Source organism: Lonchura striata, chromosome 2 (genome assembly GCF_050655825.1).
Source record: "Lonchura striata isolate lonStrDom1 chromosome 2, ASM5065582v1, whole genome shotgun sequence".
NCBI classification, from domain to species: domain Eukaryota; kingdom Metazoa; phylum Chordata; class Aves; order Passeriformes; family Estrildidae; genus Lonchura; species Lonchura striata.
In genome coordinates, this window is record NC_140704.1 from 107,430,635 (window position 1) to 107,454,854 (window position 24,220).

Genomic DNA, 24,220 nt, shown 5'->3' on the forward strand with positions numbered 1-24,220 from the left:
GCAAAGAAGCGGTTCATAAAGGGCATCCCCTGTCTTATTATAACTCTACTTAAGAGATAAACAGGAGGATAAGAGAGCAGAATTATAATATCAAGCCTGAGAACTAGAGGAGGTTGGAAACAGTATCAACAAAAAAACCGACTGCTCTGAGAATCATAGTCTTTGAAGTGTACAGTGTCCTTGTATTGAATGACTCTTTGAGAAGCATTAGTTGAATTATGCTTCCTTTTTGCTTAGTATGAAAATAGCAAGGAAAAATAATGTATATTGATTATTTTTGTTCTGTTGGAACGGAAGCCCAGAACACAGATTAGGTTCTGCATTGCAGGCTAAAGCAGGTCCTAAAAGCAGAACTGGGTAGGGAGGAAGAAGAGAGTATCAATGCCTTCTGAAACTGTACTCAGATGCAGGTAAGCAGATCAAAAATCTGGAACATCTCATAAACCCTTCAGTGCCTTGGGAAATTAGAGCAGAGAACAAGCTATCCTTACACTTCTGTTTCATCTTCTATAGTGGAAGCAAAATATTGATTTGCTGGTGTTATACATGCATATGCAGAAAAATACTAATTTTTGTGACCTTCCACCCCAGAGGTACTTGCAATTTCATGTATATTCCAGTTTAAAGGAAGTTCTTTTATACTCAGAGGGGGCCAACACTTAATAGGCTTTCAGATTATTAGAATAAGCACAGCCTCAGCTAGAAGTGCCACTTTGAACACTGTACACACCTCAGGCCTGTGAGATTCCAGCTGCAGAGAAGGTTAAGTTAGCCTGTGTGATCTTCACATGAATGTCCGTGCATCTCACCTGTTCCATACTGCTACAGACAACCTATTTTAGGCCTACTGCTTTGCAGGAACTCAATTGATGGCTTCATATTTAACAATTAAGAAAGAGAGGAGATGAAAGGCAGTACATCACAGCTGTGCACAACAGCTTGGGCCAGTGCTTAGAGGAGCTGATGGACTCTACAAACTGGTTTATAAAATAGAGAATAAGGTATTGTACTTACCTGCAATTCTGTTAAGCATTTCCTGGTCTTCCTCCAACATTTTCACATATAGCACTTTGTTATTAAATTCTCCAATCCCATGGAATGTCAAATTAAGGTCTTTACCCTGCAAGATGTCTTCCACTTTAGTCTTGCTTTGCTTCAGTGCCAGAACAGCCCTTAAAAATAATCAATATATAAATGCTGAAAGTTATTATGTTTTTTACATGTGGAAATATTGTTTTATTTTAATACCTTAATCTGACCACTCTGCAACACTATGTAACATATCACAGGCACACTGTATTTCATTGTTAATTTTTTTTTAACAGTTAGAAAACTGTAAATAAACTACATCTTTCACTTCAACCTTAGTTTATGTATTTAGATGTGAGTTTTGTTAGTGAACATTCAAAATATTAATCCATAAAAATTATGAATATATGCTACTGAAGAATCAAAAGTCATTAAACTGAACTTCCATTTGTGTCATATAGTTTAAAACTTTATCACTGTCATTTTCAACTGTCTAATTTTATTCTTAAACTAAAACAAATTCATTATCCCACATGAAGCTCAATTAGCATTTTTCTCCATTATATCCTCTTATTCCAGCGTAGGCAAAAAAATTTCGAATTGATGGTTATGTTCTTAGCTCTGTATCCCATGTTAATAAAGTTTAGTTATGCACACCAAAATCTCAAAAATTGAATTATCCAAAGACACTAATACTTCAAATTAAAACATTTTTCTTAAAGACATACAAAAAGTATAACAGTTAAATTTCTAATTGTAGACACCAGAATTCCAACTAAACACCTGCTGAAGTTTTACAAGTGCCCTTCTTTGCCCTGGTGTCTCAGGAAGGGGAATCCTGTCAGTCTTCAAAGTTTGACCAGAAGCCTTCTAACTAAGGCTTCATACTCCTAACAAACTGCAACATGACTAAGGACTGCAGGATGCCATCCCATAGGTTTCTGGGCCTCCTGTAGCTACATTTCCTTTATCATTACACCTAGAACAAGTTGTGACTGCATTCATTCCACTCTTTAAAAATATTGGACCTGTGTAACATACCAAAAGAGACCAGGCAGTAGAACCCACATAGCACAAACTAATGCCCTTTGGAAAACCTCTTTAATGCATACAGAGGTCACTTCAGCCAACATTATGAACAGTCCTCACTACTACATTGGAGTTACTTCAGCTATAATAGCATAAGAGCAGCTTCTTTCCAAAACTTATGGGAACTCAACGATAAAGATACAGCAAGGACAGGACTGAAGTTGGAAAGAGTGAATTCTTTGCAGAGGATTTTTATTTTTCTACCTTAACAAGTATGGCTAATCTAGCCCTTCACTTAAGTTCATAATGTTTAAGCAAAAATTAAATACTGCTAAGACAACTTCTCCCATAAAATGGTTTCTGTTGCAAGGGACCTTAAATATAATCTAGTTCCAACCTTCCTGCCATGCGTAGGGACAACTTGGAGTAGACCAGGTGACTCAAAGCCACATCCAGACTGCTTGAATATGCCAGGGATAGGCCAATCCACAACTTCTCTCTGTTCAGGGCCTCACTGTAGTAAAGAATTTCCTATCAGTATCTAATCTAAACCTGCCTCTTCCCAGCTTGAAGCCATTCCCCCTTGTCCTATGTCAATGTAAAAAGTTCTGCTCCAGCTCCTGCCCTAAGATTTGAGGGGCTTCATTCCTACTGTGAGGGGCTGGGCCAGCTGTATAACAGTGCTGCTAGCTTGAGAAGTGAGAAACATTTAAGCTCAAGGAAGTCTTTCATATGACAGCACAGAGCAGTAGCCACTGAACTACAGCCTCATTTAGAGGAGCTATGGAGGTCGGTAAAAGATACAGGATGAAAAACATTTGGCAAGGCAGATCTGCTTTTCATTAGGTATGTGCATTATTTTTACATTACAGACACACATCCACTCTTAAGTTCATTAACACCACTTAGCTCCACTCACCTCCCTAACCAATTGATTCCCATTTTGATTGCTGCTCTCAACTAGCTTCCTATTCTCTTGGACATCAGCCTGCCCAGTCAGCAGCACTGCTACAGGGTTTTATTACTGAATTACTGTATACTGTCTTCTGTATGTCTCCTTAGCCCATATAACACTCCTTTTTTTTCCTCCCTTCAGAAACCCTAAAAAAATCTCTGGAATGAAAAAATAAAGCAGGTAATTTTAAAATAAGGCACATACAAGCCTGGCATATGCATCTTAATCATGCTTAACTACTGCTGCCTATATGGGCAGAAGAGGTTTTGTCTAGTCATATTGGGGTTTTTGACACCTTTCCAGCTAGGCATTCTACTTTACACCCAGCAGATCCTGTGTGACACTCATATGGTGTTGAGGCCTGTTTTTTGTTCCCGTGCTGATATGTGCCAGGATTTCTGGAGAAAGGGCTGTTCTCATCAAGTTCCCACCTATGCCACATGATGACTTCCCAGGCACATAAGGGCCTTTCCTTTCTGCCTCCCTGTGTCCAGGAGTTCCAGGTTTCCCAGTGTGGTACAGTAAGGTAAGGCTTAGAGAAAAAAAAAAAACAAAAAAACATGCAGCAGACTGGCATTATTTTCTGGACCTTTCTATCAATTCTAGCCTTCCTGACCACAGGGCAGCTTTCCTTAGTCATCTGTCAATAGCTCCATCTTAATTCACGGGGCCCCAGTGACAGCCCACAGTTTCCATTCAACAGGAGAGCAGCTTGGGAAGCAACTAGGCAGATTTTTTTGTTGTTGTTGTTTTCTTCTTAATACAACAGCTAGCATTTTCCAGCTGACAAAAAAGCTGATCTGAAAAGCTGTGGTTTCTCAAAAGACAGCAGCTCAGGAAAGCTTATATCTGTTGAGCTAATTTGTGGTAGTAACACAGTAAGAAAGCAGTAATACTATTTACAACCACAGAACTTTTTCTCTTCACCCCATGGCAGATAAGAAAATTTCAATCTCTGATGCACAGTGAGATTTTTGTAAAGATCTTTCCCCACAGGTACTGAAAGCAAGCCAGAAAATGATCAAAAAGTTTAAGAGAAATTGTGTGCTGGCCCTAATAAAACATAATGATTCACAATAGCAGCAGTAAGGCTACCACATTTACAGAAAAATTAGCTGCTCTTAAATTTGGCAGGATTCTTACTTTTTCACTTCTTCTGTTCCCAGATGAGCTACTATTATAGTAAGGTGCATTGTTTGAACAGGAAGAAGAGCCCTTGACAGGTCAGGTTCTTTAGAGACTATGAGTTCTTGAACATCTTCAATTCTGTCCAAAATCTGCAGTGGAGTAAACAGGGGAAAAAAATAAATTTTCATTTTGAAATGCCTATACATTACTGGAAAAATTCAGAATACCAAAGCTTTATACAAACAAAAATGTGACTCTGTGTTTAAGCCAGGAACTCAAAGCCACCTTCCTCCCCCTCCCCACCCAAGATTTATCATGTAGCAACTTTCAGTTTCATACTTGATTTCTCAGGAATTGATTTATCTGTTTTCCTTTTTTAAAGCCTACAGGCTAAATTCATAGCTCTCCTGTGAACCAGAAGCCCCATATCTTAAAGTAGGTATTAATCTAACCCTAAGAATGTTATTAAAGCTCACAGCACTGTGTAAATATTAATGGGATCTTCATGCAGTTGTCAGTTGTTAATAGACTGTGGAAATTAAATGGCATTTCCATAATTAATCTTATGCCATTTTCTGATTACAAGTTTGATCACAGATTAAACTGATATCTCTTCCCAAAAGGATAATGTAGCAGCAAAAAAAGTAGATTGACTGGGTAAATATGCCATTTTCTGAGCTGGTGTTTCTCAGAACTGAGTGGCCAGTTTCTCACTCTTGTGGATCTATCTGTGCCTTTAAACAATTGACTCCAAAGATTTTTCTTTTTTCAATATGTGCTGTAAAGGCTTATAAGCCAGTCATGGGAACAGGCAAGAGAGAGAAGAATTAATTTGCGCAGGTACTAAGTATCTGGTGTAATCTCAAATTACAAAGAAATCATTTATAGATTTTCAGATTATTTCAGTAAGAAAACTCTGCCTTACATGCCTAGGTGCTCATACATATTAGAGCACCCCTTTATTCTTAGATAGATCGAAACAGCTGGGTCAATATGCTTTTGTTCTGCAGTCTTTCTCCATAAAGCCTAGCAATCATTGTGCAGCCCAGTAAATAGTCCACAACGTGCACATTAGAAGAGATTAGCATAGCACATTCCCAATAAACATGAGGATAAAAGCCACACACAATTAAAATAACCATTTGAAGACACAAACTCCCTAAATTCACCAACCTTATGGTACATTTGTCACTGTGAAAAACACAGCACTGACTCTACATTAAGTTAATTCCTACTACAACTGAAGCACAATTTATTGCAGCCTTCTATTTAGAGCATATGCTTAGACTGTGAAAACATTGAGCAGGAATCAAGCCATCAGGCTGTCTGACCACACAAACTACAACTTTTGCTTCAACAGACTAAGCTAACTATTAACAGTAATTCTACAAAAGAGCCTCCTGTTGTTCTCCCTTACCCAATCTTCCCAAGAACATCCTTCAAATAAGAAAGAAGATGCTTTTTCCTTTCAGTTTGAGGTTTAGACATCTGGGAAGCTTAGTTTGAGTGGAATTCTTTCGTGTAGTTATTTAACTGTTACAGACCAGTGTTAATATCTTTTCTCACCTCTTCTTATCTTCACATATGATTCTTCACAACTTCCTGCTCCTACTCCCATGGGAACCATCTACCCTATCACTACATCTTTTTCTGGGGGGTTCATCAGTCTTTAGCATTTTTCTATAAATGCTGGGTGATTTATGGGATAGATGGTGGGTTTTGGGAAGTGAGGACCATGAAGGAAGCACTTAAAATGGAGTACTGAAAGCCTGAGACCATAACATTATTAGATTCAATCCAGTACAAGCCTGGTATCCAGTCTCTTGGAGCTCTGCTTAGACACCAAAGAAAAAAGGGCTGTGCACCCACCAGGACTGGAACAGAACTTTTCCTTTGTCCTTTTGAAAGGGAGAAAAATGTTGACAGCCCTAGGCCCTGCCACTTGGAGAGCTCTCTTAAATAATTAAGGCAAAATAATTATTCCTGAAACACTGACAGCATCTTTAAAACCCTTCTGTAATTGGCAAGGTCTATAGAGCAGCAGACAACCAAATTGTATGGTCAGTGAGGTCAGAAACCTCTGCTTTAAAGGTAAAAACATCTAAAGTTACTAAAACACTATTATATGTGCATGCCCATATGTGTATATACACATACATTTGGCCAGCAGGTCAAGGGAGGTGATTCCCCCCCTCAACTCCATTTGGTGAGATCCCACCTGCAGCGCTGCATCAAGCTCTGCATCTATCCTCCAGCATAGGAAAGGCATGGACTTGTTGGGATGAGTCCAGAGGAGACACACCAAGATTATTAGAGGGATGGAGCACCTCTCCTGTGAGGCAAGGCTGAGACAATTCTGTTTGTTCAGCTTAGAAAAGAAAGGGCTTTGGAGTAACCTAATTGCTGCCTTTCAGGTGCCGAAGTGAGACTACAAGAAAGATAGAGAAGGACTTCCTACAAGAGCATGGAGTGACACAAGGAAAAGTAAATTCAAACTGTAAGAGAATAGGTTTAGATGTGATATTAGGAAAGAATTATTGATTGTGAGGGTGGTAACAGGTTGTCCAGAGGTTGTGGATGCCCCATTACTGGAAGTATTCACAGCCAGGTTGAATGGACCTCTGAGTAACTTGGTCTAGTGAAAGGTGTCTTTGCCTTACAGTACTGCATTCTTCAGTGTTTCTTTCAAGGCCACTCACTGGACAGTCTCAGGTCACTGATACTCTTCAGGGTAACACTTAAGAGAACGACAAACTAGCAATATCTTGGGCAGAGCATCCAACCAGGATGCCAGAGCTGCCAAATTACCAGAGCTGGTGCAAATGCAGGGAAACCTGTGAAAGCAGAATTGAGAGAGAAAAGAAAAGGAAAAAGAGGTGAAAGACATTCTTTGGGCTGCATAGGATATGGTCCCAGGCCATATATTAAGACACTCAAATCTGATTAAAATAGCAGAATAAGTTAAGCATTCATGACCCTTCAAGCTGTTCCATGATCTCATTCTTCAGACAGTAGGAAACTTTCCAGTTTCTAGCTTAGATTTATTCTTTGCCCATTTCATACCCATTTGTTCATCTGCCAACATTGTCTTCAGCTTACACAGTTACTTTCCCTTCCTGGCACTTATCTTCCTGATGTGCTCTGCACTTTTGTTCACCTCTCAAAAGCCAGTCATATGTAGGAATCGCAAAAGTTATAGGAGGCCATCCTCCAGATAACCTTCAAAGATCATTCTCTGCCCAAGACAAAGCCAGAGCAAATAACTGCCTACCAAGAGGAAGGCACCTTTGACATCTTCCTCTAACACATAAGTGCATAAGTGTTTTTGCACTTAACTTAGGTAAAAACAAAAACTCAGAAGCCTGCCAAAGCAGGCTACTGTACTGCAACTGCTTGTCACGTTGGAGAGAAAAAAAAAGAACAATTCTGTGCAACAGATACATCACTCTTACTTAATTACTGCCTTTCAGCAGCAAAAATAGTCATGCCAGATACCACATGAAAGCTTAAGCTGGGGAAGAAAAAGGAATCAAGTTATATATTGCAACAAACAAGATCTATTTGGTTCATTGGAAAATACACCATAAACTACTAGCAGAAGCTGATAGTAGAATGTTGTATTTTTCACTCTGTTCATACAAGTTTTTGTCTTTTACATTTTTAATAGGAAAAGATACCAAGATACATATATAATAAAAATATTAATAATTTACAGAATTTATATGCCGTTTCTCCATTCTGCCCATGCTAGCTAGACACAGTAGTTTCTGATTCAAATTACGATTTTCCCCTGCTGGTCCCTGTCAGGTGGAATAGTCTGCTCATTTTCTTAGCATTTTCAAGGCTTTTCTTTCTCTTCATAATATATTTGAGTGCACAGTCATCTGCTGCCCTTACATAAAGGTCATAGGACATGTTCCACCTCACAATGCTGCTGTTCCACAAATGTTGGAACAGAATCCCGTCCAAGTTTCCTTGGAATAACAGCAGATACCAGGACAAAGTGAGAACTCTGTCTGCTTTTGCTTACCTTGAGCAGCTGCATAAAAACCCCATTGCCATCAGCAGGTAACAGTTGTCTGTGAAAGGTTAAAAAAAATCTGTCCACTGCAGTGCTGCTTTGGAAATGAGACAATTCATAGTCTTTTTTCAGAAAGCTTTGAATTACCTTCACAATTCATAGCAGCAGAATGGGAATAAGTAGCTCAAGGTGAGCCAGTATCTTCCCACTTTTTTTACAAGTACAGAGTTGTGCAGAAGTTGTGCAAGACTCATTTGAAGCCCCTAACTGCTAAATAAAGTATGAAATCTGTCTCTCCAGCTATTGTATAATTTTTGGAATTTCATTCCATGGATCATAAGACAGGGCCTGTAGCAGCCAAGCCCTGCAAGAATGCATGACATATTTCAGAAGAAACATTTATTATGGTGACTGGAATGCTTTAGGTCCCCCCACAAAGCCTCTAGAGGAGAATATGTCTATTTGTACTTCCACTGTTTGCTGTACTTTGTCTTAACTTATAACTCTACTTAGAGGTAAAATGATCTGTTGCTTTTTCCAATACTGCTTAAACATGGGAGTCACAGCACATCTTGAAGTATGAACATAGAGATTGCACACATGGATTCTTGAAATTAACTATCTATATAGGATCTCAGGGCCAATTTATTGGATAAAAGATGGAGAAGAAAAAACAGATCAATTCTCTATAATCTTCTGCAGAAGAGAAGGAAATTCTCTTTCTCCATTGTGAACTTCAGTGGACAAGGAGATGAACAAACAAATCCATACCCTTGCATTAAATACAGCCCTTAGAAAATGTAGGATGGGACAACACAAGATGATGAAAGCCAGGTCTTTTATTTTAAAAAAGATTACAGAATAGAAAATACTAATTATGAGAGACACCACCTCAGACCCTATAGAAAGGGCAGTGGCAATTGCAGAAGTGATTTTTTTTCCCTAGCAGTAGCAGAAACATGGATGTGTATAAACACACAAAAATAAAGCACAGCACCTAAGGGTTGCTATGAGGAAGTTAACTTCATCCCAGACCCAACAAACCACTTGGGGTAAGCAGGCAGAATTTGATCGCTCTTGGCTTTTTAACAACCCTTGCAATCAAGACAGGAAATTAAGCCTAAGTTAGGTTTTTTAATAAAACTACTTCAAAGTACCTGATCATCTGTTATTGGAATAGCAACAAAATAATTTGGAGGCTCTCTTCGACGTTTCTTAGAGAGTTCTTGTCTTAGGTCTTCCTTCTGGTCTTCTACAATCCCCCTGGGCCCTTCTTGGATATTACCTTGCTCCTGTATTATCTCTGTACTTCTTTGGTCTTCCTTTTGCAGCAGCAGGTCTGCTTTTAGCTGTTCCTGCTCTTGGCTCTGGTCCTGCAGCTGTTCCTCTGTCACAGTCCCATTCAGGTTTGCTTTGTCTCCAGCCTGCATGCCATGCAGCTCCACCACTTCTGCTCTTTCCTCTTGGCTCTGATCCTGCTGGGCTTTTTCCACTTCTCCTCTTTGATCCTGTTTTTGGCTCAGAACCCCCTGTTGCTCCAGCTCCACCACAGCAAGCTCTCTCTCACTTTCAGATCTTGTCATCATCTCCCCCTGATTTTTTTGGGGGGTCCACTGTCCTCCATTAGCTAACACTCCTTCACCTTGGTTCTGGAGGCAGGTTACCTCTTCTGGGTCACGGCCCAGCTGCAGCTGCACAGTGACCTTGATGCCAGCAGTGCCTTGTCCCCACTGCTGGGGCTGTAGTTGCACAGTCACCTGTGGGAGAGATGGCCCTGGGCCCTGCTGCTGCAGCTGCACCTGCACCGCCACTGATGGGGCTTCCCATCCGGGGCTTGGCCTCTGAGGCTGCACCTGCACTGTCACCTCAGGGGAGCCCCACCCCTGGCTCATGTTCTGGGGCTGCACCCTGACAGTCACTTTTGGGAACTCCCACCCTGACTCTGTTGGTTGTGGTCCCACGTTTGGGGCCATGCCTCCCTGCACTGGCTGCCTCTGTGCGTGCACATGGATATCATTCCCTCCCTGCGGCCCTCGGGCAGAGGCCCGTTGCTGTGCTGCTGAGGGATGGTTTCCTTGGTCCAGCTGTACTGGTGAGCAGATTCGCTGAGCTCCTTCTGGGCTTTCATCTGCCTGAACATGCTCCTGGACCACCTCTTGAGGCTGAGCTCCCTCTGGACTTCCATCTACCTGAACCACCTCTTGACGCCGACTGCTGCACATCTCCCGTTTTATCACATTCATCCTGTAACAAAGCTTTCTTCTTCTAGGCTGGAGGTTCTCCAAGATCCTCCTCTTTCTCTGGGGCTTGAAGTACTTTTTTAAAGGAACTGGGGGAAAAGAAAAAAGCCCAGCAGTTATTTTTTAAAAAATATTTCAGTGTATTTTAAACTATCTTAAAGTTCACTCTGGGTTCAGTTCTGCAATTGGACTCACTCTGGGGCAGCTTCAACCCAGTCAAACAGCCAACTCTAAAAACCTCTGGAGAGCCTGACTGAAGATTGAACTACTGCTTCTAATCACTCTACCATGGTCCTGACTTCTGCTCTTGCCCTGATTAGGTCTCCCATGCTTTAAAGCATGAGTACACCATTTCACAGCATGCAGCACCACAGAGACAGAGGCCTTATCAAAGGACTGCAGGTGTGCTGCCTAGAGGTGGTACTCACAGAGATTAAGAATAGCCTGAGCCAGACTCAGAAGCTGAATACATACAGAAACAAGATTGCCCGTGAAGCTCTGGTCTCCTGTAACTGCAGCATGTTGCCATCCAATCAGACCTGCACACATGATTTTTTTCTTTCCTGTATATACCTTACAGGTTTTTTTATACAGAAAACTGCTGCCACATTCTCATTTGTCTTAATGCCTCCCATTCACCCTGTCTCATTCCCTTTTCCTCTTCTGTGAAGTTGCAGAGGGAGATGCTTTTCCCACCCATACTGTTTAGATACAAGTAGTGAAGGCACTGACAGAGCAAATGGATTTTTTTCCTCCTCAATGCAGAGGTTAATTCCACAGAAGCCCAAAAATACAAGAGTATTTCTTAATTAGTCAATGCAGCTCAATTGCACTCAACAGAAACAGCACTTTTTAAAGAAGATGTCTAAGCAAATAAATTCTACAGACCAACCTCTATGAGAAAAATATTTCACACCCCAGGTTATGACAGGCCTTGACTAAGTCCTTCCAAGTCATGGCAACACTGAGGGTTTTTTCCCCCTGAAACAATAAAAGGTAGGCAGATATTTTTATAAATCTACTCTCCAAGACAACCAAAATGTTTGTTCAAATTTTGCAGGAAAACTTGATCCCTTCGCACCCCCACAAAACCCACAACCATGAAAATAGTCAAAACTAAATAGAAAAAGTGTAAAAAAATTGACATACAACCTACATGTTTTAATGTTGGGTAATCCAAGAGAGAGGTAGTACAGTTATCTCTTTATTTAAAAAGATAAAAAACAACCCAAAAATTTATTTTTGTAGTGGGATAAAGATGACAAGTTTAAGAAACTCATATTGAATTCATATGAAGGCTATTATATGTCCTTTCCAGAATTCAGATGTTGGCACTTTATTCCATAGAATGGACTAGTTTTTAAAAGGATGTTTGAATGCTTGCATATACTTCACATGTAATTTCACTCATCAAAAAGCTACGTTACTTATACTTTATTATGCTTTAAGAGTTTTGTTGACTGTATGTCAAAACTAAAGACTTAAAGAAACTACTAAAAATTTTTAAGATGCGAGAGGTCAAGTGCTTATGAAAGTAGACCAATCTTATCTCTCTGGAGAGAAAGAACTGTGGTCATAAACTAGCGATGAAATTGGCTGTTACCCATGATATTTGGGACTGGACTCCAAAAGAAGCTTTTGTCCTTTGGAAGAGTGTCTAATCAGGGATATGAAGAATCCCTGATCAGCTCAGTGATCCTTAATAAGGAAACAATCTAACAAAGTACTTCATCCTGAAGCAGCACAAAACTTACTTTCAAACATCTCACTGACCAGTTTTGACAAAAACAAGCTCTGCCTTTGTTTTCATGTCTTCAATGTCCAAATGAGGAACTAGAAGAAAAGAACAATATTGAAGTCTCCCAGAGAAGCCCTTTCAACCATGTAACTGCTGTAAAGCACTTGTTCATTTTTTAAGTACTTATAATGGCACAGCAGCTCCTGAGACACCATTACACTCCTCTGCCTTCTCTCACTGTCATGGATCTTGAGAAAGCAAGCCTTTTATTCCCTTTCAGAAGCCATTATGTAAATTAAGCCTCAAACCAGTGCAAGCTTTGGTAAGTACCTGTAACAATAGTTCAGTCAGCTTTAGATAATGAACATCTAAATTCTCTGTAAACAAGTATTTAGAAACATGTAGGTGAGTCAAAGTTTAATGCACCTACAGTGACAGGGTTCATGCCACTGAAACATCATAAACAACACTGAAAACTTTGTTTTACTACCAGTGTGCAGCTAAGGCATAACAGAAGTTTTAAAAGTACCCTTCTCTTGCACTCAGCCTAAGCTGCTCTGTGAAAAACCATTAAAACAGGTAACATCTTGTAACAAGCTGCTCTGGTGTTGGACATTTGTTGTTGGCTTTGTTAGGCTTCCTTTCCTTAAATAACACGTAAAACCATGTTTTACATGTTACTTAATGTCTCTTGCATTTGTGCCTGCACAGTAACCTTCAGTAGGGATTTCACAGACCGTCATCAACCTAGCAAAGACAATGCAACAGCTCAGGTTGAATATAGAAGAATCACACAGAAAGAAGCCTCAATGTCCTTTACAAGCTAATGGACTATTTTAATGGTTTTCCATACATAGCTTCAAGGTACTCTAATCAATATTGCACAGTTCTTGTCCCTACACTACAGTTTTGCTCTTAAGCCTGTATTGCTTCATATGTGCACATCTCCCACAAAACTTTCATTAGATAACCCCACCAATCTAAAAAGAGCTAGAGATGCAACTATTACCCAGCCATCCCTACACTGCTGCGAGTCCTTACAGCCATTGTGTGACTGTCAACAAGCTGAGAATTATGGGCTCAGGTTTTTTATGCCTTGACTTAGTACAACCCAAACTCATCAGAGGCTAATGAAATGGCAGCACCTTGCTCCTTCAAATACTTCAGTACCTGTGTAAAACAAAACGTTGCTGGATATCCTGAGTGGTAGAAGCATCCCAGAGAGCCCCAGGCTTTCCCCAGGTCCCCCTTCTAGCTTTTATCCAGAGCCCTGCCAAGCCATTTAGGCCAGGTGACAATGCCAAATACTTGTCCACACACAGCAAGGTCCAGTGCAATTTGGGCAGCCAAGATCCGAAGACTGCAGTCTATACAAATAGGAAAGGTTCCTGCTCCTGTAGCACAGAAATATGCCCTTATGAGGTCCTGAAAAAGGCAGGAAGACCACCCACCTGCATCCAAAACATTTAAACCATGAAGAAAGCTATTTCTTCAAATAAATAGTTTGCTCCATTTTCAGCCTTTTGACAGACAGAGCTCATGCAGACCCTTGTATCCCAGCCAGCAGCTCTGAAACAACAAACACACAAGCTCCAAAGGCAAGCTTCCCCTACCCTCAATCCCATGCCAAAGGCTGGGGACAGATAACTGTGCCTAACCCTTGATCAAAAGGGTTCAGGAATATCCAGAAGGAAAGCTGACCTGTCCCATGAAGATGCAGGCAGCATTTGCCCAAAGATGTGTCTTTGCTGCTTCAGACCTCAGTCTGATACTTCCCACTTCCTCAATCTCAGAAGAATCAAATGCCCAGTGTGGATGACAATAGAAAATTAAACTCTGCTGCCCTAGATTTGAATTGCAGTGCAAAGCAATTCCCCTCTGCCCAGCTGACTGCATTGCCAGTATTAAGAGACACTCTGGAAGGCAGGCAATATTCACTTCTACTCAGAAATAGATTTTGTGCTCCATAGAAGTGCTGGAAAACTGCTGACTGGCTAACATTGCCTCGGTGTCTCTAAAGGATGATGTTGAAGTCTGCTTACAGCCACTCTGATGCATGCAAAACAGCTTCACTGCACAGAAAAGCCATGCAAAGAGCTTTTACACAGTTCTGCTTCATCAGATAGATCAGAAACTCCTCAGCTGTGACAGTGACACTGGTCTGGAAGCCCAAAACAGTCTGTTTATAGGCCTTTGTGTAAAAGTCTCTCCCTTGTTACTCAGTTGCAGGAGAGCAGGATGCAGATGCAGTTCAGTAGCTGAGGGGCAGATTTGAATCTCGGGTTCTGAGGGAAGCTTAAAATGCTGGAGATGAAGGGAAGATTTACCAGGCCCTGGACAAGCATAGAGACACACCTACTATAATAATTCACTTCCTGTGTTTTGGTCAAGATCTGAATGGCTTCCTGGGCTTTCAGTTCTCCCTCTGTTCCTCTTCTTGACAGAGCTAGCAGTTTACTGAAGTAATCTGATGCACATGAAGCAAAAGGCATTTGAAGTGAACAACCTTTCCTGCAGCACCCAGGTCTTTTTCTCTAAGCAATACTGCCCTCTGGCAAGCCATGCCTAAAACATCCACCTCATCCTGCCATGCCAGACAGCTGTAATTATATAAGTTGCTTTCCTCAGTCTTATGATATAGTTGTGTGGTACCAGGCCTTATTTCTTCCTCTCCCATCCCCCCCCCCCCCAGAATAATTGCATGCTTTGCAGACTGGACATCTCAGATACCTGCTTTTTCTGTTAAGATGCCTTTTCAGCATTCAGCTATCACAATGTTAGAGGAGAAGAGGAAGAAACAAGTCAAGGAACCTGACACAAATACTCTTAGAACATTTCTATATGAATTTGCATCCTTTAAGTCATCACAGTATGCCACAATTTCTGTTCATTTTATTCCCTATCAATCAAAACTAAATTAAGTTAGATCAAGAGAAAGCACATAGACATTTTTTGGGCCTAAGATTCTCCTTCTTACCAGTTTATTGCACCTTCATAAGTTGAAATTTTGTTGCAGTTGATGAGAAATTATAGCAAGAAGAGAGAAACAAGTTTAAGTACAATTAGAGATCATCCATAAAATAATATTTCAGCTAGAGAATTGTTTTTCTGAAATGTATTTGGCCCTGTCTCATCATACCTTTTGCTAGAGGTTCACTACAGGGCTAGGAGGTAGTGTGAAGGTGGAGGGAACACAGAGCCACAGTTAATTAATCCATAATAGCAAATGAGTGGCAACAGTGTTCCATGGTCTGTACCTACATGTTTCTTCAGACTGGACCAAAACCCTTTAGACTGAAGTAAATCCTTCAGCTGCCTTACTTATTTGTATGTAACACTGCTGATCAAGAGGCACAGAAGTTCCAGAGTTTCTTGACATTCATTAGCTCCATTTTCTCAGTATAAAAGTGGTAAAATCTGGCAATTCACACCTCTCAAAACTGATACTGTATTTGGTGATGTCTATTTTTCTCTGATTAGTCACCAAAGTAGCCAATGAGCTTCCCAAAGGCAGAATTCCAAGCTGCTGTTTAGCAGTAGGCCACTAAGTCCTTACCAAGGCTAAATTTAAAAGGTTTGTTCACCTACAGAGAGGAAGCCAACAAAACTGGGTGGAGGGTGAAAATAAGAGAAATGGGAGCTCTGAAATGAACAATATTTATGTTTGGTGGAAAGACATTAGAGACAGAAACAGCACCCTTCATAGGAGCAACACATACTTTACAAAGCTGCTTTTTCCTTAGTGGCTCATTAGGATTCCACACTTTGTCAGACCACACTGAATGAATTGTTCCCAGAGTAGAGATGAAAGATAAAAAAGGCTTGACTTATACTTAATGATTCAGCATTACCCTATCTGTATGTGGGTGGAGTTTCAGCATATAGGATGCAGTATGCATATAATAGTGACTAGGGTGTCTCAGAGACCACCACTAACTGGTGGAGAAGGAAAGCTGACACCACCATTCCCTTGAAGATGAATGAAGTTATTAGCTTTCCAATGAAAGTGTATAGCTTGCTTTATTAGCCATTGTTTAAAGCACCATAATTAGAAAAAGTGTTAGATATGCAAGATAAACCATCCTCCTTCAAATACTACATGCTCCCCTGCGAGTTATAATCATTATACATCGTGTTAAAGAGGTTTTGTAGAAGTTTCTTTACAGTGACTAGAACCATGCAATCATTGTGCCACTTTCACATTGCAGCAGAAAAACCAATACATCCATAAAATGTGTCCCAGTCATTGCTTTTCTTTATGAGGATCTCTGAGCAGCTATTAAACAGTAATTATCTTGGATGCTGTACTAATCTTTTAGGTGTAACAGAGGCAGATATTCTGCCCATTGTCAGCTGGTTCAGTTGTTATCCCTGCTGCCCCTCTTTCCCTTAGCCTCAAGTGAAGCAGAACTCAGTTAAGGTATAATTCATCTGGCCAAGTTAGTCTGCATTTCAAAGTGTATCTTCATACTTCCTAAAATGAAACAAGTGTGCTACCCAAGATAAACTTAAAATTATTTGCATAAGATAATCAGCACACACTTGAGATTACTTTGATTTTTGGTAGGCATATAATTTATGCAAGCAAACATTCTTTAAAAAGGTAAGATTCATCACTTCTGATACATGAGGAACTAAAATACTGAGACTGAAGTTATAATTAACAAGGATGATGTTACAAACAATTAGCTGCTCTCCAGCATACATGGCAGGGGTGTCCTGACTTCATTACTCCTTCACAAAGGCAGCACCAGAGCTCCCATTAAACTGACAGGTGGGAGGGCTAAACTCAAGACTGATTTGAAAAAAACCTTTTATGGTAACCCCTCACTTGGGCAGAACCTTCAGGTCAAGCTCTCCACATCTGGACACCCTGAGCCAGTTCAGCCAAACCTGGCACCCCCATCACCCTTTGGCACCAGCACTTCTGAGGCACCCATGGGCCAAGTGAACACCACACAGGAGGGACATCTCTTGCACAAGGGCTTGTGTCTTTATTGGAAAGCAGGTTTTGTGTGCATAGGTGGGGTTTAACACTATCAGATTTACAAATTCTACAGCTGTGGCTTTGTGACAACATAGTCCAGGTATTGTCCCCTTTCTCCACCACAATTTCTCATTGCACTTACACAGATTCCATTATCTCAGCTATATTTCACAAGTCAGAATAGTTTAAGTGTCTACTTCCCAGCTATCAATTCAGGAGATAATCTTTAATCCGAAATACAGTGCATTACATCACCTCAGCTTCTGCTTATGATTGTCTCCTGCAGCATCCAGCCAGCGTGACTGTCTGCCGTCTAAAGGATTTACTCAGTAAATTAATGGCTCTTCTTAAGTATCTCATATCCACTTAGAAAAGCAAATATAGATTATTTGTTCCTTTAAAAAATTTATTCTACAAGCACACAAGAAGTCTCCATCTTAAGTGACTGAGTATCTAGCCTTGGAGAGAGAGAATGCTGTATTTGAACAGCTAAGCCCTCACAAGTTTTAATTTATAGCCATATTTCCCAACCCTGCCTCAGCATCCAAGCCACTCACTGTCAGATCCTTAGTTCACATCTCCCTGAAGCCTTGCTAATCAGACAATTACACAAACACTGCTCAGACAAAAAGAGTGAAAGGACTCAAAGACAGACATTCTTTAGGATCACAGGATACAGGCAGAAAACTGCAGCCTGGGTACCAGTCAGCTGTGCAGAAAGTGGTGCAAGACAATACCTGACCACCACAGAGCATCCAGTCCTCCTTCACCCACAGCAGCCTGGGCTGCAAGCAGGGCTAGAGGCAGGCAGAACTGCTAAAAGTCAGCATGTTCCTCTCCAGAGGAGTATACCTGAAGGACCAGAAAAAGTATCTCTCAAGACCATTAGAAAACAAAGCACCTCAACTTTTTTCTTTCTACTTGCTTGGAGACTGGAGGTCATTTTAGAGAAACAAAACTGCAAATATCCTTTAAAAAACATCTGCCCTTTAAACAAAGAATAAGGAATTATTTTAATCTTGAATTCTGTTACTAGATCTAAAACTGCCCAAAGGTACTAGTAAGTCACTGGCTTTGACACAATACCTAATGCATGCATTATACTATAAATATGTTGTACCTTTCGTATAACAGAAACATATCAGCTGGAAACTTATTTAGTTCAGCTAAGCATGTTTCATGTTATTGTGAAAATTACCTTTTTGGTATTTAAACAAGGGTTTTAAGTTGGTAGCTTATATAGTTAATTTGCAAAGAAATATCTTTCACTTCTTTATTAAGTGTTTCAAACTACATTTTCCACTCTTCTGTTCAAAGGAACATAATATGTACCTAACAGCAAAACTGAATATTTTTCTATAAGAACCTGCATTACACACACACTTCCTTAGAAATTTAAGCATGTTAAATAAAAATTATCTTTTTTATTGGTATATGTAAACAGAATGAACCATTGAGTCACAACTGGGACGATTTTTTCTGCCATGTAAACACACTTCTGCAGAGTCATACTCCTCTTGCAGTTCACCCTGCACTGAGGAACTGCAGATCTAGTCAGACATGAAAAGGTAATTTGTTTTGGGTTTTTCTTTTCCCAGCCTCCCTACCTGTACACTCAAAGGAAAACTCAGGAAAATCAGTATATATGCACAGTCCAATAAACTACTTCTATTTCAATAAGTAGCTCACATTATGCATGCCTTCTGTCAGATGAACACAGATCCCTTTTCCAAAAATTATATAAAAGCATCTGAGCAGGGGGATGGAAACTGTGACGTAAGAGGCAGCCAGTGGAAAGACATATGGAGGCAGAGAGATCAGAAAGATATCAGCAGTTGGCAAATCTCCTCTTACATTTCACATTCATATGCTCACCACATTTAGACACAAAAACAGTATCTAATACTCCAGCACCAGAAGAGAGGCTGTTTCCAGCATTCTCCAAAGAAGCACATTTTATTGTAGACATAGCCCTGTGCAGCACAATAATCATACATTGCTCATCTGAATTTTGTATTTAAGCCAGACATACTGACAACACACTGGACTGTAGTGAAATCATGCTACACATTACTATTACACCATAATGTAAGTATGAATTGTCAACTTGTATTTATACATTGCCTTTGTGTCCTGGGAAATGAACAGAGTGATACCTGACTGTCATCAAGAAACCTTCTCAAATTGAAAATTAATTGTTGAGTACAAAAAAAAGTAATCCCTGAAGCATCTTGCTGTATTCACTCTTGTCAGGTTATACTAATGAAGTTCTCAAAGTTTTTCCTGTTTTTTTAATTTCTTGGTTTAGGGTTTGTTGTAGGGGTTTTTGAGGGTTTTTTATTTTTTGGTTGTTTAGGTGTTTATTTCTCTGTTTTGTTTGGTTTTTTTAGAAGGATTAAGGATTTTCTATTTTTTGTTTGTTTAATGTTTTTTTGGTGGGGTGGGAAAGGTGTGTGCAGGGTAGTGTAACAGGACATTTTCACTTGCATTACTGCAATATGTCCAATGAAGAGAGTCAAGAACTACTGCTTCTATGCCACAAAATACATACTGTAACATGCTTCTACCAAACCCTCCTTGTGGTGCTTATGCCTTTTGCCCAGAGGACAAATAAAAGTAATTTCCTACAATGGCAACATACTCCCAGCTATCACTGTGGATGCTGTACTTGGACTGGTAAGCTTCAGAGAAAAAAAAAAATAGAAGCAAACCTATTTTGTCCTGGTTCTCTTTTAGCAGGATGGATTGAGCTGTATTGATCCCTCCTTGTATACCAGGAAGTGACTACCCCTAGAAAATGCTAGTTGCAACCAGTAGTCTTGGGATGGGTTAGAGAGCTTGCAGCAGGACAGGGTAGAATGTTACCTCTGACTGTCCCCCAACAAGCTGTCACAAGGAAATGAAAGTTTGCTGCACAAATTTAATCTGGTACTGCACAAAGTTTTATTAAACTGCACAATATGCCCAGACTTACAAGTTATAGGATCAAATATTAGTTTGGACAGAGCTCAAGTCTGTACTTAATTATCCAACTTAATATGATCTGCTGCTGCTGAAGGTCAGTAAATGCAGAGCTTTTCTCCTTTCCATCCCTCAAGATTTTTTTTTTTTTTTTTGAAGCAACACATTGGGACATCCCAGGTAAGGAGCATTTGACAATGAGTTCCCAAATGTGACACCAAAAAGCCAAACTCTCATGCAGCCTATTAACCCTATTAAGTAAAGTCATGGTTAATTATCAGCCATAAAATGTTGAGATCTGTTTGTTGAATACAGACAGAATTTCTTAAGCATCCATTAAGAAGCTATTAAGACACATGCAGGCACTTGAGTACAGCAGGAACAAATTAACTGCTTTGATATATTTTGTGATTGTTGTTGAGTCCTCAAAGAAATGGCAATCCTGAAAGATAACTTTTCCATCTTAATTTGTTAGGATCCTCTTGGGGAGGAACAACAGCTCTAGGTATGTATTATTGTCTTGGTTTGACAATTATGCAAACATTACTTACATGCTGTGGCTTGTGCAGCACGTCAGAATTATTGTAAGTAATTGCTACCCTCATATTCAAACAAAATTAATGTGGCACAAACATCTTATAGCTATTGTCATTTTCCATGGCTGAAGTGCTCTTGTGCCATTTCAGGCAGGTCAGGAATGCTCAAAGAAGAGGTGATTTTTTGCAGGTCAGTTATCTGCACTTCAAATGTGATGCCAACACACAAGAGAATAGCAGGAGCAGGAAAGGAAATGCAGAGCACTTACTAGATGAGATACTCCAGGGAACAAATAAATGGGGATTTTTGAAATTTCAAGCTTGTTTCTGTAGAAGTTTTAACAAGGCTATAACTCAGAAGCATTCACAGGAAAAGAAAATATTACCAAATGGTAAAAAATAAGTAATTGCAATATATTTGTGGAATACACCTTCAACATATATATAGGCTCACACCCTCTTTAGAAACTGCTTTGAGTTTTGTTCAGTCTCTGAAAAGGGAAACCATGCTTTACTTAATTAACTGCTCAAACGATCTATAAAGAAGGTATTTGCAGGAGTTATTTTGTCTTTATTATGGATTTTTAGGAAGCAGTAATTCACCTTTCTATATCAAGAAGGAGGCAGAAGAGAGAGTACATAAAGCTATAAATACTATTAATTGCAGAGTAAGACACAATATCATTAAGAGTTATGGAAACTGTCCCATCTCCTTTATTCCTTTTGTATCCGACTACCAAGTTTAAGAGAAAGAGTAATTGAACCATTCCATCAAAACCCTGGTGTGGATTAAACCTTTGCCAAGAATAGCTAGCATTGATTACTTATAAGAGCTAGCAGTTTTAGAGCTGGTTTAGAGGCACAGAATAAGCCCAAAACCTCAGAAGTTTGGCCTTGAATGAGAAGACAGCTGTGCCACCAGCATGAAGGAGACAAAAGCATATGATCAGTAGCTTCAGAAGCAATTCAAATAGATCAAGAAGAGACATCAGCTGTAGTTGATCTATTTAAATTCATGAGATCATATTTGGAAACATGGAAGAGAGCTGCAGGAATAATACATCTCTTTGAATTAAGTCTTGCAGAAAATTTATCTTTTGATAGTCTGTCTTAACATCTCAAGGCAGACTGACACCATTAGATGCAACATCAATAAAAGGAATAAAGAACACAAAAACTAATGATTAATGAAAGAGCTCTAAAAAATGCTCTGGGTTGGAAGAGGGCTGTTTTTTTAGAATTAAACACTATGGCAACAAGAATCTTTAGTTACAGCTTGTATACATATATATACACACTTTGTATGTGCGTATATATACATATATTTTTGTAACCTAAACATGCATCTTAGACTGCTGATATGTGCCAACATAAGAGTATAAATCAGATCACTCTCTCCTTAAGTGTGAATACCCTTTACATTGCATACCCATAAGTTCCTTTCAGCACTAAAAGGATCCCAAAAGCAAGGACAGATTATCTAACAGAGAATAGCAAGGATTTATCCCTGTTAGCAGTCTGCAGAGGGCCCACAAATCCACTCTGCAGATCAGAGCAAGCAAGTTAAGGAAGCAATTTTCCCCTCACAATATCACCCAGAGTAAGTTATCTCCCAAGGCCATGCTCTTATTAAAGCAGTTAAAAAGCCTAAAGAAAGACACAGCAGACTTACTGCATAGCTAAGTGGAAGAGAAGCAAATTTGATTTAAGACAATTATTCCATAGGTGAAAAGGAACACCAGCCACAAACAGGCACTTCAGTCAGCAAAACAGGACAGGCAGCCAGTGGTCAGCAGGGGACAAGGGCAAAGTGATCACCCCTTTTCACTGCATCTTACCCAAGCAGAGCTCCCCAGACCCTCAGCAGTGTTGTGTAGAGCCAGAAGACATCAAGACATCCCTTCAGAGGTGATGGAATGCTCTCAGCTCAGGCTACCATCCTTCAGGCACCCAATTAAGTACTCCCAGGGCAAGGTAGACCTGCATTACCAGGGCTCATCTGCACTTCTTGGGCAAACAAAACAGAGGTTTTACACTTCAAAGCTACTAACCTGGCATTGTTCCAATAAGCACCAAGTTCCTATCCAAGCTACTATCAAAATCACATGCCATACCCAAAGGACAAGCTTAAGTCTAAGAGAAACTTTACTGTCCTGTTTCTCTGAAGAGCATCATGACAGCAAACACTAAAACATAAGCAAAAATAATATACACAAGTTGTGAAGAAGTGGGACACTTCTGTCATTAACTATTCCCAATGGTGGCAGCTGATTAGGCCTATAGACACCTGGTAACTACCTTAGATGTAGGTTATTCAAGTTGCAGGTCTTTGAAGGCCTATTAAGGGCAATAACAGAATTGCTCAGAATTTGCTCTTCTGTAGTTTTTCGATCACATTAGCATCACAAGTTAACCCAGCCAAAAAAAATCTGAGAACAGAGATTTAAAACAGGATCTGTATAAACAATTCATAACTCAAATTCATAGCAGACTGCTACCTCCTGCTACACAAGCCAGCACTAATGGACAGCACTACAATAATCTTATACCTCAAGGAGCACATTTCAAAGGGAGATCCCCTTAGAAGTAAAAACAGGGTCATAAGGTACAGTATAGAACCATCATAAAAAGCCACAAAACAAAAATGCTGAGCAATTAAATTTTTCTGCCTATAATAGTTTCATTTTTACCTCCACTAATATCAACTTAGCTCAAACCACACTTTTTCCTCCCTCCCAACCCACAAAGTCCTGTTGCCCTCTAACTTTTCAAGCACATCAGCAGAAGCCATAATTTGCCATTTTTCTGCACACAGCACATTTGCTTAACCGAATATACCTCTTCAAATTGCAACACTATAACCATGAAAACAGTTATGAAGTAAAATGTAACCATTGATTAATTTACCTACCTGCTCAAAACAATACCAACAGCTTACATGGAAGTCCTTTGAAATGCTTTGGTCAGCAACAACTATGACACTAGATATAAATCTTCTAACTAATGTTTTCACTACCTATAGACAGAAGGGAGACAGCACTGGGATGGGGTTTTATACCAAATCCAATTCACATGACTGAGGCTTTCTCATGAGTGTGACTCATCTGCACCTGTGATAAATAAAGTGGTTTAAGCTGAACTACTTGCTACAAGTTACTGCTTATGAGATAGAATTGGGAAAGCAGCAGAGCAAACATTGATACAGAAGAAATGCCTATTTCCTCAATAGATTTACTGTTTTGGCCTGTTTTCTTATACAAAACACCAGAGGATCTTGGACACTTTCAGGCAATTGTTAATGAATAGATGACTAGGATTGGTTGTGACCTAATTGTAAAAAGCTTCTCCTTTACTGTGGGTTCTTCCTTTTTTATTGTTGCTCTTCATGTGCTTTGAAATTGGCTGAGACTACACTCTTGGTGGCATTTAGAGCTGAAGTTAAGTTAAGGTGTGTGCAGTAAAGCTTTGTAGGCAATGTGGCTATTTTGGCATGTTGCTTTTAAAGGAAGGGATCCAACTTATTTGATATGAGGCATTTTCAGCATTTTTTAAATTAATAAATTGACTACTATTAAATATGTGCCCCTAAGCAAGCA

The 24,220-nt window shown here is 39.8% G+C and overlaps 1 protein-coding gene across 2 annotated transcripts in view; it reads right to left on the reverse strand.

The window, feature by feature from the left end:
- The window catches only part of LOC110467847 (uncharacterized), a 35,721-nt gene extending 12,029 nt beyond the window's left edge, over positions 1-23,692 (reverse strand). Inside the window, exons 1-5 of one of the 2 annotated variants that reach the window (XM_085571944.1) lie at positions 23,536-23,609; positions 12,157-12,235; positions 9,320-10,491; positions 4,157-4,290; positions 1,015-1,172 (exon numbers count right to left, since the gene is read on the reverse strand). In XM_085571944.1, the coding sequence (XP_085428070.1) occupies positions 1,015-1,172; positions 4,157-4,290; positions 9,320-10,491; positions 12,157-12,166 (1,474 nt within the window). In that variant the 5' untranslated portion in view covers positions 12,167-12,235; positions 23,536-23,609. Of the gene's footprint in view, positions 1-1,014; positions 1,173-4,156; positions 4,291-9,319; positions 10,492-12,156; positions 12,236-23,535 lie in introns of both variants that reach the window. The other variant, XM_085571945.1, reaches the window with a different exon arrangement.
- Between the last annotated feature and the right edge of the window lie 528 nt (positions 23,693-24,220).